The sequence below is a fragment of the Capricornis sumatraensis genome, chromosome 1, assembly GCF_032405125.1.
Source record: "Capricornis sumatraensis isolate serow.1 chromosome 1, serow.2, whole genome shotgun sequence".
In the NCBI taxonomy this organism is placed as follows: Eukaryota; Metazoa; Chordata; class Mammalia; order Artiodactyla; family Bovidae; genus Capricornis; species Capricornis sumatraensis.
In genome coordinates this window covers 189147977-189163440 of record NC_091069.1, presented here as the reverse complement: position 1 = coordinate 189163440, position 15464 = coordinate 189147977, and the positions used below count along the sequence as shown (strand labels likewise).

Below are 15464 nucleotides of genomic sequence, written 5' to 3'. Positions count from 1 at the left end.
CCACCTCTCCCACCCTCTACCCCTGCCTCTCCTCTGCTTCTCTTCTCACCTCCGAGTCCATGTGCAGTGCTTGACAGAACTGCCCTCGCCCGGGGGGTGGCTGGCTCCAAGCCTCCTGGAGCCTCTGGATCGAGCTGTCCCCCCAAGGGCCCCTCGCCCAGCTGGGCTTGTGCTGTGCTTCACCTCTCCATCATCTCTAAATCTTCTTCCTCTTAAAGAGGGGTCTCGGTCTATTCTTTCAGTCGGATCTTCTCTGGGAGGCCATGGAATGACGAAAGCCTGTACCCTTGGCCCTCTTCCTGGCCCCTGTGATGGGGTCTAGGCCTTTCCCCAGCTACTTGAAGGACGTGTGGGCAGGGTCCTGGTGGCTCGGAGCCCAAAGGCTGCCCCATTCACTCAGGAGTTCTCTTTAGGGTGGAGTTGGAAGAAGGGATGGCCCTGATTGCCACGGAGCAGTGATCTGGATGTTCTTCCAGTGAGGGCCACAAGGGGGCCACATGAATGCCAGGCAGTTGTCGGAATTGTGCCAACAAAAGACAGTCATGAGGGAGCGTCTCTCCTTGGGGAGGAAAGAGAGTTGTGTCTTTCTTGGCTGAACAAAAGGGCAAAGCTACCTTCCTGGGGTCTGAGCCTCAGCTGGGGTCTGGATGAGCAAGCAGTGGCGGCCTCTGCAGACCCGGCATTCCACGGACAGCGAGCTCTGGAGTTTACAGCTCTGGGGGCTGCGGGTGGCTGCTCAATTTGGAGCTTTGTAGACTTTGGGAGGTGAGAGGGCCCAAGGTAAGAACAAAGCTGAAGGGCACAGGCATTCTATATATAAGTGGCTCATTAGGTGTTTATTTTGTTCTATTTAAGAATTTGTTTTATTAAATTAATATAAAAATCTTTGTAAATCTCTATATACATCTGGTCATTGGAGGTTCCAGTATAAACCCATCTTAGTTCTACCCCTTCCCTCTCAAAGAGGGAGCAGGGGTCAAGCGAACCCACCCCCTTCTGGCCAGGCCAGTGCTGACCTTCCTGCCCTGGGAACACTTGCTGCAGGTGGGCACCGGCTCAGATTTCAGGTAGGATGAGTTGGGAGAAGCTAGCACCCCAGGTCTGGAGGTGAGGCTGGAGCTTCTGTGTTCCCATGGTGGAGAGAACAGGAAAGCCGCAGGATCTGGGCCGACAGCCAAGCCCACTGCCATCCCAGGTCACACCTGAGGGGATCACTGGCACTTGTCATCGCTGTCAGAAGGGCTGCCCTCCCGGGGGAGGCCGTGGCGGGAGCGAGGCCCCCAGAGTGCATGCACCTCGGTGGTCTCGGTGTCACTGCTGCTGGTGGCACTGTCACGGAAGCTGGCGAGGGGCGGCCGGACTTTCACACCCTGTGCTGTGACAGAGCCCTCGATAGCCTTCCGGAGCTGGAAGGGGAAGAGGGTCAGACGTGTGGACTCGGGGCTCCCTGCTCAGATGCCTCCCCAGTGCTCCCCCAGGTGGGCTAGAGAGAAGCCTCCGAGCCTTTGTGGGAGTGGCTCTGCTGGCCGCCATCAGCTCACCTCCTTCAGGGTGACAATTCCAATGAGTCTGCCAATACTGGTGACATACGCATGGTCCACTCCCAGCAGTGAGAAGATGGTGTGAGTCTGCAGGGTAGGGAGAAAACACACTGGACTTGATATGTGAGGGGACAGCTGTATGTTACAGGCCAGAGGGACCCAGGACAAGGTGGCAGAGGGCAGTAGAAGGGGTGTCATGGATGGTGAGGGGAAGGGGACAGGACCACCAGAGGAAAAACAACAATAATGAGAACGTTTCTGTAACCAAGCCTCAGAAACTTGACAGTGGGAATGTTCATGTTGCTTACGTTGATGGGGGAAGGGACAGGGGAAGGCTTCTTTATTCCATGTTAGAAAGGAGGACAGAGAACAACTGTTGAAATACGACAGCAGATGACTGGCCGGGCACTGGGCTAGGTTTTTCCTATATGGGCATTTAATTTCGGTAGTGCCTGAGAAGTAAGTATGGTATCCATTCTATAGGCGAGGAGCATGACGCTCAGAGCGGAAGTGACTTGCTCAAGGTCATCAGTAAGAAGTAGCCTTGCAGCCCCAGGCAACTTCTCGTCACACTATGCACAGCCCCTGTCATCCTATGCAGCTGTCCAGTTAGTCGTGGACCCAAGTTCCACACACACCCCACTCCCCCCAGGGGTACTGGCCCTGAATCCTCCACCTGTAACTCACCTCTGTGGCTGACATGCTTCCCATGGGCCCTTGGGGGGCCGGCCAGCTTTGATACCCCTCTAATTTTGGCCTGCAGCACTCTACATTTCTCATACACTTTGCCTTTTCTGCTAGCCCAGCTAGCATCCCGGCTCCTTCTGAGATGCAGTTTGTAGTCCAGGGGGACAACAGTCACACCCATCCTCCCCATGTTTTCCTTGCTTTGGGCCCTCCCCCCAGGCCTTCTAATGTAATCAACAAGGGTTCAGAAATTGTCAGGCAGTTCCCCTCATGTTCTAAGTGGATTTTCTCAGGCCAGATGTCTTGAAAAACACTCTACTGACTCAGCAGTTCCTGGAATTTTTGGCCTATCATTTACCGCACTGTTCTGAGTTTACTTGTAAGCCTTTGGGCTTAATATTTGAATCAAAATGGGCACTAATAACCCAGATTCTAGAGTACCAGTTACTCAGAACTCATTGCAATCATCTTAACAATTTTAAAATGTTTTATTATATAGTTGCTAAATTCTTTAGAAAAGGACTTCCAGGACTTTCCTAACTTTCTCTACCTGAGGCATGACAGTAATCATAAAGGGAGCTAGAAGTTCAGTTTTAGAATACGCGTTCCTGTGCTCCTTCCATGCCCCTGTCATAACTGTCCTGTGGTTAGTTAGCAAGTTCCTCCTCCTATCTAGCTTGAATCCTGTGTGCTACAAGTTATCTTTAATTTCATCATCTACCTTTGGAGGGAAACATTGTTATAAGATTTCCTGTTTCAGTAATCCTTTAGTCTTGCCTTCTTATGGTTTAATAATCCCTTTCATCTCCCAAGGATCCTATTAAATAGTTCCCCTTGATTTTCAGTTCTCCACAATTCTAATCTGACAGACAATATGCTTTTTAAATTTGCAAAACACTTGTCCCACTAAGCCCTTACTGATTGACTTTTTGAACATCCTGGTGGTTCTCCCAAACTCCCTTAAGCATCCTCACCAGGATAGGGCTGCCACATTGTAATGGGTTCTGCTTTCTGCTTCCTTTCCCCCCAGGTTGGCTCTGCCATCCTAAGAGCTTTCCCAAACTTGAGTTAGACCCCAGACTCCCCAGAATGGCTCAGAAGACCCTTCCCAAACCCGCCTCAGCCTGTCTTTCCAGCCTCAGATGCCATCAGGCATCCCAGCTTCAAGCCTCACACGATCACTCATCCTTTTCTGAGAACATCCATTTCTGCCACACTCAACCCTTCCCTCATGACACCATCTTTTAAAGTCTCCTGTTGGTTGTTTTTCAGTGTAAGCAGCAGTAGTAATTCCGAAAGGATATTGAATACTTACTGTGTGCTGGGCACTGATGTAAGTTATTAACTTTAATCCTCAGAAAACCCTATATGTAGATACAATGATCCCATTTTATAGATAAGAAAAGTGAAGCACAGAGAGGCTAAGAAATGTGACAGGGTTAAAAAGCTGGCTACCACATGGTAGGATTCAGGTTCAGCCCTCTGGCCTCCTGCTGGCACTCTAGCTCCTCCCCTCTACCCACTGGTGCTTTGCAGGTGGCCCTGAATGAACGCTGGTGTGAGATGTCCATTTGCACAGGTTCCTAACTAGTCTCCCATGTATTCCTCTCCCTTCTGAATATTCTCTTCCTGCACTTCACTGGACTACTTACTGACTCAGGCCTACAAGGACAGCTTGAATTCTCATTTTTATGTTCTTATCACTTTCAGTTCTTTGCACTTTTGTTGGTTGGTTCCTCAAAGGCTTCTTTTCTTCCTCTGATTTTTAAGTTTGTAACAAACATCTACTTGTCCTTTTCATTTTAATTTAATTAGACAACCAACAGGAGACTTTAAAAGATGGTGTCATGAGGGAAGGGTTGAGTGGGGCAGAAATGGATGTTCTCAGAAAAGGATGAGTGATCGTGTGAGGCTTGAAGCTGGGATGCATCTGAGGCTGGAAAGACAGGCTGAGGCGGGTTTGGGAAGGGTCTTCTGAGCCATTCTGGGGAGTCTGGGGTCTAACTCAAGTTTGAGAAAGCTCTTAGGATGGCAGAGCTCACTGGGAGCTCACCAGGGAGCTCACTAGAAGGCCTGTACTTCTTAGACTTAGGAACAGTGAATTGACAGGGAGAGTGACAGTGTGGCCTTCTGAAAGAATCCTGGAAGTAGGGCTGGGAAATCTGCCCTTGGGCCTGACTGCTTTACTGACTTGGGCAAGTGACTTCCTCACTGCCTCAGTTTCCTCATGTATAAATATAGTTAAATCCACAGGCTTTTGGATTCCAGGCCTAGTTCTGCTACTTACTAGGTGTGTGCCGCTGCTGCTGCTGCTAAGTCACATCAGTCATGTCCGACTCTGTGCAACCCCACAGACGGCAGCCCACCAGGCTCCTCTGTCCCTCGGATTCTCCAGGCAAGAATACTGGAGTGGCTTGCCATTTCCTTCTCTACTAGGAGTGTGACCTTGAACAAACCGCTTAACCTGTCTGAATTTCAATGTCCTCATAAAAACTAGAATATCACAATATCCATCTTACAGGGTGGTTGTGAAGATTAAAATTAAACATGAACTTAGCCCACTGCCTGGCACGTAGCTGGCACTAAAAAATGTCAGCATTTTCATTATCATCGTGCGATGTTTGAGGATTAAGTAAGATGTGGAAAAGCTTTAGAGGTCTTAGGAAGAAAGGCTTTAAATAAAAGCCAGATGTATTATTCACAGGCCTATCTTCTTTTTTTCTTGCAATTGCATGGCAATTTTGATCTGGGGTCTTTACCCAAAGGCTTATAAGTTCCTTTATTACCTTTTGCTTTTTTTTTGTTTTTGTCCCCTGTTCTTCCTGCCCTCCTTGTCTGGCTGGCTGGCTAGGCTGGCTTTTGGGCAAAGATGGTGTCTAAGCTAGCTGCCCAAGCTGCAGACATTGGGAATGTTCCTTCTCATCCCCCGTGCCTCAGAGGCTTGCCCGTTAAATCTGTCAACAATTTAGCTAAACTCTCCTGGTGTCTGCCTGAGCAGCCTGCTGGTGTACCTGTGCTCCCTGCCTTCCCTGAGAGGCTGGAAGATGCCCAGTGATGCCGGCCACTTTACCCTGGGGAGCCTGAGGCAGTCCTGCAAAGAGAATCCCTGCCCTCCATGAGCATCAGCCTCACCCGTCACCAACCTGTCTGCACTCTGGTTTTCTGCAGGCTGTTTTGCCCTTCTGCTTAGCTATCTTCCTGTGTCCCTGCCAGTTTTCCTTTGGCCTACATGAAGTCAGACTTTCTGGGGTCTGACATTCCAAGCCCCCTGCTAGGCACTTCTCATCTTTGTTTATCTCTTCTCTGCAGTGTCCCCAGTCCTACTTGGATGTTTGTTCACTTGTTTATTAGATTCTCTTCTCCTGCCTGTTTCTCACCCATCTTTTCCCTTTGTGAGTGTATCAGCCTCCTCAGGCGCTGGCAGCCTCCTGCCTCACTCTGACCCTAGAGGGTCAGAGGCCTCCTGGCTTCCACTCAGCTCCAGCCCTGTCTTTGTTGCTGTTTTGGTGCAGAGTTCCCGCGAGCAAGGCTGAGCACAGAAAAAATGATGCCTGGCTCTACCGTAGACAGGAAGGGGTTAAGGGGCCCAGGCTCTTGGCCTCCCATCATTTGAAGCGATGTGTTTGAAAAACATGTCAGCACAGAGCCCACTCTCTGCTGTTTCTTTTTCCCCTCGCTGGCTGGAGTCCAAGCTTGTAGGAGGACTTAGATCCCCACCCTGTGCTCCCAAGGGCCCAGGTAGCCCCGGGCTTCTGGCCCTACCTTGTGCAAAGAGGTCCGCTCCACCAGCTGGAAGGGTGCAGGGTCAATTTTGCAGTCACTGAAATTGACAGGTTCATCTAGTTGCTGCTCTTCCCACTCCAGAATCTAAGGGGACAAGACTAGAAGGGTTAGGGAGGTGCCAACAGCTGCTCTCAGCTACCTGAAAGTCAGCCTGCCTCTTTTCCTACCCCACAGTCCCTCCCACGGGGACAGCAGCCAAGATGATGACTGAACACACCCAGGAAGAAACAGAGTCTAGAGTCCAGTCACACCTTACCTCCTCAGGGGTCATCTCGCCTTCCAGGTCTGAGTCGCTCTAGGAGAGAGGAAAGAAGGTTGACAGCTTGGGGGCTGGGGGAAGGGAGTGTCTCTTCCCAGCACTGGAAAGCTTGCCCCACCTACAGCCTGGCCCTCCCTGTCTTCTGCTCCGGAGGAGCCACAGGAGGAAAGGGAGCACTTACCGCCAAGGAAATTCGGACCCGCTTCAGCTTGCGCTTGTCACATTTCCCCGACTTCTCCAACTTTGTTAGAGCCAAACCAGAAAGAAGAGGAGTTGATGTTATAGGGAGGAGGGAAGTGAGGGAAAGTGGTGGGGCTGGGAGGAAGGGCACACCGCAGGGACTGCTGACATCCAGGAGGACAGAGGGGCAGGGAGGATGGAGGCAGGCACTGCAGGCTAACGGAGAGGTGGTCTCAGTGTCAGAGAGAGATGGAGAGAAAGCGCCAGACGGAGAGGCTCCAGCCACTCACCTCTGAGGCGGGCTCGGCGGGTGGACTGCCACAGAAGAGGCTTCTGAGGGCAATGCCAGCCTGCTCCATGTTCCCTGTGTTCCCAAACACAAGGCCCTGAGGGCAGTGCCACCTTTGCTGGAGAGGACCAGGAGAGGTGAGCAGGGCAGGGGACAAGGCATCCTGCTGCTGTCCCTGGTGCATCTGGGCAGGGACCTTGTGGGTCTCTGGGGCCGGTCTCTGGCTCCATCCTGCTAGCCGGTGGGCTCACCTGTGGGACTCTCCTTGACATTCACGGTGTTGCTGGGGCTCCTCTTGAGAGCGGGCTTCAGGGGCTTGTGAGTCTCACCCCGGGCTGCAGGGAAGCCCTGGTCCTCTGTGTTCACCTGCATAGGCAGGAAGGGGTTGGGGAGCCTGTGGTTCCTGACCACCTCTGTGTCGCCATCCTCTAATACAGTCTACACGATGGCATTTACAAAGTCTGGGTGGCCCTGCCATGACACCTTCTCCCTCACCTGGAAGCGGACGGAGGTCTCAGGGCTGGGGGGACTCTCCTGATCGGAGGGTGAAGAGGTCTGGGCAGCTCGACGCTCTTGCATGTACCACCGCCGGCGGGCTGGGCTCAGCTGTGCCCCCAGCAATGCCACCACTTGTGAGCGCTCAATGGACCCCAGGAGGATCATGGACTCTGGAGAGAACAGGTGGGAGGACTCAGGAGCTGGGGAGAGGCCCTCCTACCCACTGGCCTTCTGTTGTACCAAGTGGGGGGCCTTGGATACAGGCCACATACCCAAGGGAAATCCTGGCCAGGTTTGCTGGCTTACTGCCTTTGGAACCAAGGAGGCTGGTCCTGAGCTCCCGCCCCTCCCCCTTCCTGAGCAGCAACGCTGGGAGATGACCCTCATTCCTGGTCCCCCCTCCTGGCTCACCAGGGGACTCTACTAGGGCCAGCATGCGGCCCTTGGTCCTGTGCAGTGCCAGCCGCAGGTCCCGGAAGGTGCAGCTGAGTGCCACGTGGGGAACGTCCCGCACCATGATGTCCTCCACTCGCACCCGGTACTGCCTGAGGGCCGAGAGAGGCACTCTCTTTGCGGTCAGTATAGGGAGGGCAGCCAGGAATACTACCATCCCAGGGCTACAGGGAAGGCCCCAGAGCTTATGGGGACAAGGGTGAAGGACCCAGGAGCACCCTCTGCCCTCATTCGATCAGGTGGGTCAGCCGTAGTTGCCCATGGAGTGGACAAGGGCGGTTTTGGCCAGGAGGCAGCAGGGCGGCTGGTCTCCCAGCCTCACTTGCTGGAGGTGTGTGTGACGGAGTGCTAGGATGCCTTTTGCCCCTCACCCGCACCGCCCTCGCCACCCAGCCCTCCGTACTGGTGGCGGCCCCAGCCCAGCTCAGGCAGGTAAGGCAGCTTCTTGATTCGGATGATGCTGTCATAGAGTGAGGGCTGTAGGCTCTGGGCAACGGCATTGGCCAGAATGACGGCGATCATAACAGGCAGGATGTGGGCGATCTGGCCTGTGAGCTCGAACACGATCACGGCCGTGGACACAGTGTGCGTCACTGCTCCTGCCAGCGCAGCTGCCCCTGGGGACAGCCACTTTCAGTCTCCTCAGGGTGCCCAGGCCCCAGATGACTCCCCCCACCCCTCAACTCTGGGCAGGACTCTGAGGGCTGCCCTGTGCAATCCTGGGGAATGGGCCTGTGCGTCTGGGGGAAGCCTGGTCTCTGCCAGCAGGGGGCGCCAGAGCCTCAGGTCCTATGGCCCAGCCATAGGGGTTTTCCAAGTGGGATAGACACCTGGAGTACTCACCCACCACTGCATAGCCTCCAGGAACAATCCTGTAAGTGCTGCTGTCTGTGTGAATGCCGTCAGGGAACCAAGCAGCCATGCTTTCGCCCACCAGACGCCCAAATGCTGCTCCTTCAGGGAGTGGGGTGGGAAGAGAAACAGGTAGTGGAGGGGGAGGGCAGGGACACTAGGAAGAGAGAGGGTCAGAGGGTGGGGGAAGGGGCCGGTGGGTCATTCAGTGCAGGGGACTACCCTGCGGGGGTGGGGGTTGGGGCTGGGGCTGGACCAAAACCCGCTCCCAGGCAGAGAGGGGACGGCCAAGGGGTGGCCAGAGGGTGCAGGCTGGAACAGGCAGCTGAGGACTCACCAATGACAAACACCGGCATGAAGGCCCCACAGGGCACTGGGATGGTGGTGGCCAGTGCAGACATCCAGAACTGCAGGCAGGAGGTCGTTCAAACAGGTAGAGGCACCACCTGGCCCCAGACAGACCCCAGCTCCACCCCAGAAGCCTACCTTGCTTATCAGTCAGACACAAATGTCCCAGTTATCTCAGAATCCCCCAGAGGTGAGGAAAAGGAGGACTTTGGAACCAGTTAGCTTGGGTTCAGCTCCTCACTTTGCTATCTAGCTGTGTGACTTTGGGCCAGTTACTTTTAACCTTTGTGCCTCGACTTTCCACCTCTAACACAAGGGTACTACTAGTACCTTTCTCATAGCATTGCTGTGAGGCTTAAAGGGGTTAATATACGGAAAGTGCTTAGAGCAGTGCTGCATACCTAGTAAGCCTGTGTTGGCTATACAAATGTAAGGAGCCCCACCTTCATGAGAATGAAGATGACCAGGGTGAGGAAGACGTTGGCCCGTGGTGGGTTCCAGGCCTGTGAGGTTCCAGGTGGCTCTAGTTCCTCCATCAGACCCTGGCGGACCCATGTCCGGTTGTCAAACAGGGTGACCAGTGTCTCTTTCTGTGAGAGCTGTAGGTGAATAGGGTGCCTCAGTCTGGGGGGACAGATAGGATGGAAATGGAAGGGGCCCATAGGCAAGCAAGGGCTATTGGCTTTCAAAGGGATACATCTCAAGAAAAGGTACATGTTCCTTTTCGGCCTGGGGTTACCTGTCCGGCCATGAACTGTCCAAAGCCAGGGGGGAAGGTCAGAGTAGAGATGAGTAGAGTCACCAGGGCCGGGAAAAGCAGGCGTCTAAGAGATGCAGGTTTCACAGCGTCAGATACCAACCTCAGGCTGGTGATAGGCTTGGGTGCCCTCTCATACCTTATAGCTAAGGTCACAGCAGAGCCTTGGCTCTTAAATAAAAGCACACAGTTCTGAGAAAAGGTCTCCTTTGCCACTCACGATACAATGGCCCTGAGGTGATGGCCATCCAGGCCATCTAATGTCTTTCTTTCGGCTCCTCACTCCCTAAGTAGGTAGCAGCAGAGGAGAATCCATCCCCCCAGCCCTCTGTGGGCACCTCTAAAGCTGTAACTCCGCGCCTTACCCTCAAGCTTCTGCCTCTGTCTCTTTGTGGTGACTTAAGAGTGAAGGTGTTGTTGGGGAAAGCTAGGGTTACTCATGAAGCTGACCGAAGGTGCCAAGGGAGCAGGTTGCCCTTTCCCTGAAGCATTTCAGTCCCAAGAGAAATCACGTCTCAAGCCTCCCAGCTCCCAGTCCTTGGGGTCTCAACTGCGAGAGCAGGAGAAAGAGCTAAGACTCAAGCATTCTTCAGGGGGCACTGCTATCTGGGCCAACTCAAGGGCTGCAGGAAGCCTTAGTCTTTGATCCAAATGCCCTCTGCCACTGACTAAAAATTCAAAAGTGGCAATTTTCAGGTAATTTAAATAAAAGTCAAAATGTTCAGTCTGGAAAGCACCATTGGACAGTTTCCTCCAGGGACTGCCCATTTTTGACTGGGCCACTATTTGCGTCTCACTTGTTACCCCGCCTCCCCTCCCCATCGCCAAGGGAATGACCATCATACAACCCAAGGAAGAATCAACTCACTTCTTCATGAGGAAACGGTTGATGGTCTTCTGCTTCCGCATCACCTGGACAATCTTCCGGTTCAGGTAGACAAAGAGTGCTCCCCCGAAGCCACTGGCGATACTGGAGAGGGAAGAAGCACCTCCGTAAAAGGAGGTCTTCCTTCTCTCACCTCCTCCTCTACCACACCTCAGCTCCCTCAGCTCCTCACCCAATAACAGCAAAGGCTGGCAGCTCCTGGAGGTCAAAGGGGAAGTCAAGCCGGAACCGGGTTTTGAACAGAGCCGTGATGGTCTCTGAAGGGAAGCAGAGCAGCAGAGGGAGGTGGGTGTAGCCTTGGAGGGCCCCACCTCATCTGAACCATTTCAGGGCTCGACTCCTGAACCACGTTGCCCCACCTTCATCGCGGTTCCAGACAGCCAAGACCCGGAAGATGAAGGCGCTGAAGGTGGCAGCAAAGAAGCCCCGCCAGTAGTTGCGCACCGCAAAGAAGGTGGAGGTGACCTCGATGCTGAACAGCACACCTGCGGGGGGTGGGGACAGGGAGAGGGCCCTTGAGGCCTGGGCCTGGCCCATGGCCTCTGACCCAAGGGCCGGGCTGGGGCTGACCCTCTCTGCCCACCTCCAATGGGAGCCGCAAAGCAGCAGCCCACCCCCACGGCACAGGCGGCGGCCAGCATCTCTGTGTTCCGGGATTCATTCTGGCGAAGAGTGGTGGGAAGGGGAGTCGGCATTAGCGTGGGCTCAGCAGTCCACCCCACCCCTATACCTTCCCCCAACGTCCCCCTTACCTCGTAGATGCCCCCAAACAGCGAGAGGAACTTGCTGAGAAGGGCGGCACACATGCTTGCGATATGCACAAAAGGGCCCTGGGAGGTAGAGACAGGTGGTGAGTGGGGCTGGGGCACACCTTGATGTTGGCCTGGCTTCGTCCACCCCTGGGAGGGACTCCTTCATTCCCCAATCTGCACTGACCTCTTTGCCAAGGGGCATCCCACTGCCGAGGGCACAAGTCAGCCCGATGACCTTAGCTACGAAGGTCTTGAGGGTGAGGTATTCCTTCAGCACCACTCCTCGCAAGATGGTCTTCATCTCGGGGATGCCGGACCCTGGGGCAGGGGGTGAACAATCCTAGGAGAGTCACAGGATGTGCCTGTTTCAAGAGGCCCATCTCCGCCCTCTCTTTCTCTCCTATTGTACCAACAGCCTGAGGAGCCAGGATCTGTGTGAATCCGGCAGAGAAAGTGATGAGGACGACGGGGTAGGTGACCCAGGCCAGATACTGGAGTAACAGGTTAGTGTTCAAGCCCTGGGACATCCACTGCTGAGCTGTGGAGAGAGGACATATCATTGGCACTCCGGTGCATACACCCAGTCCCTGCCTGGCCACTAGACACAGTTGTGTGACCCGCTGTCCCAGGGAGTACTGCATAGAGCCAGGGGAACAAAGGGTAGGGAGGGGTTAGAGGGCATTCACTGAGACAAAGATCACTGTAGGTGATAGGGTCAGCTGGACAGGGCGGCAAGAAGTTGTGGCCTATGGGAGTGGCAGTGATTACGCCTGAAGACAGGGCGGTCAGGCAGGCCAGGGGAAGTGGTCAGTGGACAAGTGCGGCATGGAGGAAGCAGGCTTATTCTCTCCCGCCCTTCCCCACTAGCCCTTGTCCTCACCCTGCAGACAGGCAGCGATGGCGTAGTCCATGGCCCAGCTGACCAGGGCCATGAGGAGCCCCAGAAGGACTAGGAAGATCCAGTCTTCACCAACCCTGGACACTAGGAACTTATGGCAGTGTACGGTACAGACTGGGAGCAGGCGAGGGAAGAAAGGGACGCTGGCACCAAAGCATACCTACCCCTGTCCACCCCTGCCCCTCCCCTCCCGGGCAGCTCGAGTGGCCTCTGTTCCCCTCAGCACAGCTCAGCCAAGTTCCCTGCCCCAACCCAGGTCTCACTGCGGCATCGGGCGCAACGGCTCTGTCCATACTCCAGGAGCTCTGGGGGAGCCCGAGGGGAAGGTGGACCCCTCCAGGGTTCGGGTCCTCCCAGGCGGATCCGAGCAGCTTCCTCTTTGGCAAAGGCCCCAAGGTCCTGAGTATAACGCCCATACATCTGAGTAATAGAGGAGATGGGGGTTAGACAAGGGCAGAGTGGGGAGGCAGGGAGAGCTCCTGGGGCCTCAACTCCCCTTCTCCCAGCCCCCACATTATGTACCGCTTTTTAAACCCATTTTCCCACTTTGGCTTGGGTGGGAACAATGCACACTGCGGATTGTGGGGGCTGTTCTGGCTGGAGTGATGGGGACAGCCAAGGTACAGGGACACAGCTCTGGGGGTGGCAGAATAATCGTCCTCTTCTCACAAGCCTGGGGAGGCGGGGAGCAAAAGAGGAGGAGTGGGAGGGAAAGCCCCAGAGAAGGAAAAGATGGAAAAACCTAAAGCAGTGTGCAAGTGGGTGGAGGGAAGGTCAGAGAATAGGGGATGGTCAAGGGCACATGGGTAACAATAAGGGCCTCATGGAACTGGGGGCAGCTGAGCTGGGCCTAGGAACAGGCGGGGCCCCAATCCTTATCACGTTCCTGCTGGGCCTCTGGCCTGTGACCGACTCAGCTGCACCCCTCCCGCCCACCCTAATCCCCTTGTCCCCGTTCTCCACTCCCACCCCAGCCTGTCAGCCCAGCTGGGAGTGGAAAGTCTCTCTGGGTGGGTAGAGAGTACTTGGTGACCTCAGCCCCACTCTGGAGCTGCCCTGAGACCCGTGGTGGGTTAGGGGACAGCAGAAGCTGATGGCTTGGCTGTGATTGTGGATGCTGGGGTGATGGGATGGGAGAGTGGCCGAGCAGTGGCTAGACCTGCCAAGCTGGGCGTGTGTTTGGGGGGTGGGGAGGAGTAGATTCCGGCTGCCACCCGCAGAGCTTCGGGATACAAAGGGCTCCTGTTGGGGCTTGGGGGGGAGTGGAGGGAGGGAAAGATAGAGATACACAGAGAGAGAGAGAGGGAGAGAGAGAGAGAGAGAGAGAGAGAGAGAGAGAGAGAGAGAGAGAGAGAGAGAGAGAGAGAGAGAGAGAGAGAGAGGGAGAGAGAGAGAGAGAGAGAGAGAGAGAGAGTGATAGAGAGCAGGAAAGGGAGGAGAGGGAACCAGAGTGGAGAAAGGTCGGGGCGAGGGGCGGGGGGGGGGCGGGGGGGAGTCTGGGAAGGGGCACAGAAGAGAAAGGAGACTAGAGGGGAAGAAGGGAGGAGGAGAAGAGAGAGAGTAGCATATAAGAGGCGACAGCATAGGAGGGGGAGGTGAGTGTGTGAGAAAGACAAAGGGATCGGAAGGACCAGGGGGAGAGGCTGGAGCAGGGAGTGCCCAGGAGAGAGCCTGACCCTGAGAACTCTGTTTCAGAGATGAGATAGAGACCAGGAGAAGGATATGTGGCTGGTGCCCAGCTACCCTGACCAATGCCCCATTCTTGGCCCATGCAGACTGGCAGACACGTCCCAGGCTGTGCAAAGGCTTACCCCTCTCCCCTTGCTCCACCCCCACCCTGCCCCTCTCCCTGTCATCCTGTTTCATCCAGTCACTCTTTCTTATAACTGGGCACCTCCCTGCCTCAGACACAGCCCAGGCCCCCTCCTCCTGGAGAAGTACCTTCCCTGCCTCCTTCTGGGCAAATTCCAGCCCACACTGATAAAAACGAGCTACAGGGCTCACTCCCTTCCCTAGAGTTTGGGTCCCCCACCCCAGTGACACAAGTAGAGGCAAAAGGTTTCTCAAACACTGAAGTTACAGTGGCGGCTGTGAGTCAGCTCAGATCCCCAGGACCCCTGCTTCTAATGATGTTGAGGGCCGGCCCTGGGGTGGGTAGGGGCTGGACATCCAGAGTCAGCCTGGACAAAGGTCCCAATCCTCACACCCATTCCTGCTTGACCCATCCTCCTGTAAAGCTCCTGTTCCCCAGGGTAGCAGGTAACCTTTTTTTCCCCAAAGAATCAACTGAAGGATTCCTACCCATGCTGGGTTGCCAGCCACTCCAGCGGTAAGGGCCAGGGCTGGGTTTGGGTCTGATCATCTTTCTAGCACGTGCCATGCACAAAGTAGAGACAGAAGGAATGTCTTTGGATGGTGGAGATACAGTGGAGAGAGAGAATGTCCAAGGATGTGGGTAGTGCTGGGAAGGGGTAGTGGGGTGCTGAGCCCTCGCCCCAGGTGGTGGTGGGGAGGAGCAAGGAAGACGTTGCTGGGGGTGAGTAGAGAGGACAACTAAGACAAGCAGCTGAAGTCCTTGTCCTGTGGAGGCCCCCAACCTCAGCTAGAGACCTGAGTGCAGCTTTCCACCTTGTAGCCCTTCAGGCTGTCAGTTTTCCCAGGTCAGAGGGCGGGACGGGGTTAGGTTAGGCCCCCCGGACCTCGTCGCTTCCACAGGTAACTGGGAGCAGCGGTCCGGGAGCACATTCCTCAGGGCTCTGCTGGCTTCACTTACCAGGGTCTGCTCGTACTGCAGCGCCCGCGGCTCCATCCCTTCCTCCGCCGCCGCCGCCCCCGCCGCCGCCGCCGCCGCCATCTCCGCTCACAGCCCTCTGGCCTCCCGCCGCGGCTCAGGCTCTGGCCCGGCTCGATTCCCGGCCCGCGGAGCCCGAGCCCACAGCCGTCCCGTCCCCGCAGCCCGGGCGGCCGAGTGCAGAGTGCGGCGGGCCCCGGGCGGGCGCCGCTGGCACAGCCTCCCGCTCGCGTCCCCTCCTAGGCGGGCGGGCCGAGGGCGGTGCCCTCCGCGCTGCTCCGCCCGCCGGCCCCTCCGAGGGAGCGGGTCCTGCCCGGCCGGGGTCCTCGTAGAGGCCGCCTCCCGGGCTCGGGAGAGGCGGCAGGGGGCGCGGGCAACGCGCGAGCCCGCGACCCCACTCGGTGGAGGCCGGTGGCTGAGAGGGGCGTCCCGGTCCAGGGCGGGGGCGGGTCCGCTGGCACGTGGAGGGGCCGGACCGCGGCTGCGGCTC

At 55.8% G+C, this 15464-nt stretch overlaps 1 protein-coding gene across 1 annotated transcript; it reads right to left on the bottom strand.

Moving 5' to 3' along the window:
- Positions 1-945: 945 nt before the first annotated feature.
- On the bottom strand, positions 946-15037 carry CLCN2 (chloride voltage-gated channel 2). Its single transcript, XM_068981514.1, has 24 exons — positions 14957-15037; positions 12447-12603; positions 12166-12297; positions 11695-11823; positions 11470-11603; positions 11286-11363; positions 11117-11195; positions 10893-11018; positions 10706-10790; positions 10516-10617; positions 9630-9714; positions 9334-9489; positions 8880-8949; positions 8534-8644; positions 8094-8307; positions 7649-7782; positions 7235-7407; positions 6991-7105; positions 6741-6814; positions 6452-6511; positions 6268-6306; positions 5991-6095; positions 1542-1628; positions 946-1406 (listed from the first exon to the last, which is right to left on the bottom strand). Exons 1-24 carry the CDS (start codon positions 15035-15037, stop codon positions 1212-1214), a joined length of 2721 nt encoding a protein of 906 aa, XP_068837615.1. The 3' UTR covers positions 946-1211.
- Positions 15038-15464: the final 427 nt, after the last annotated feature.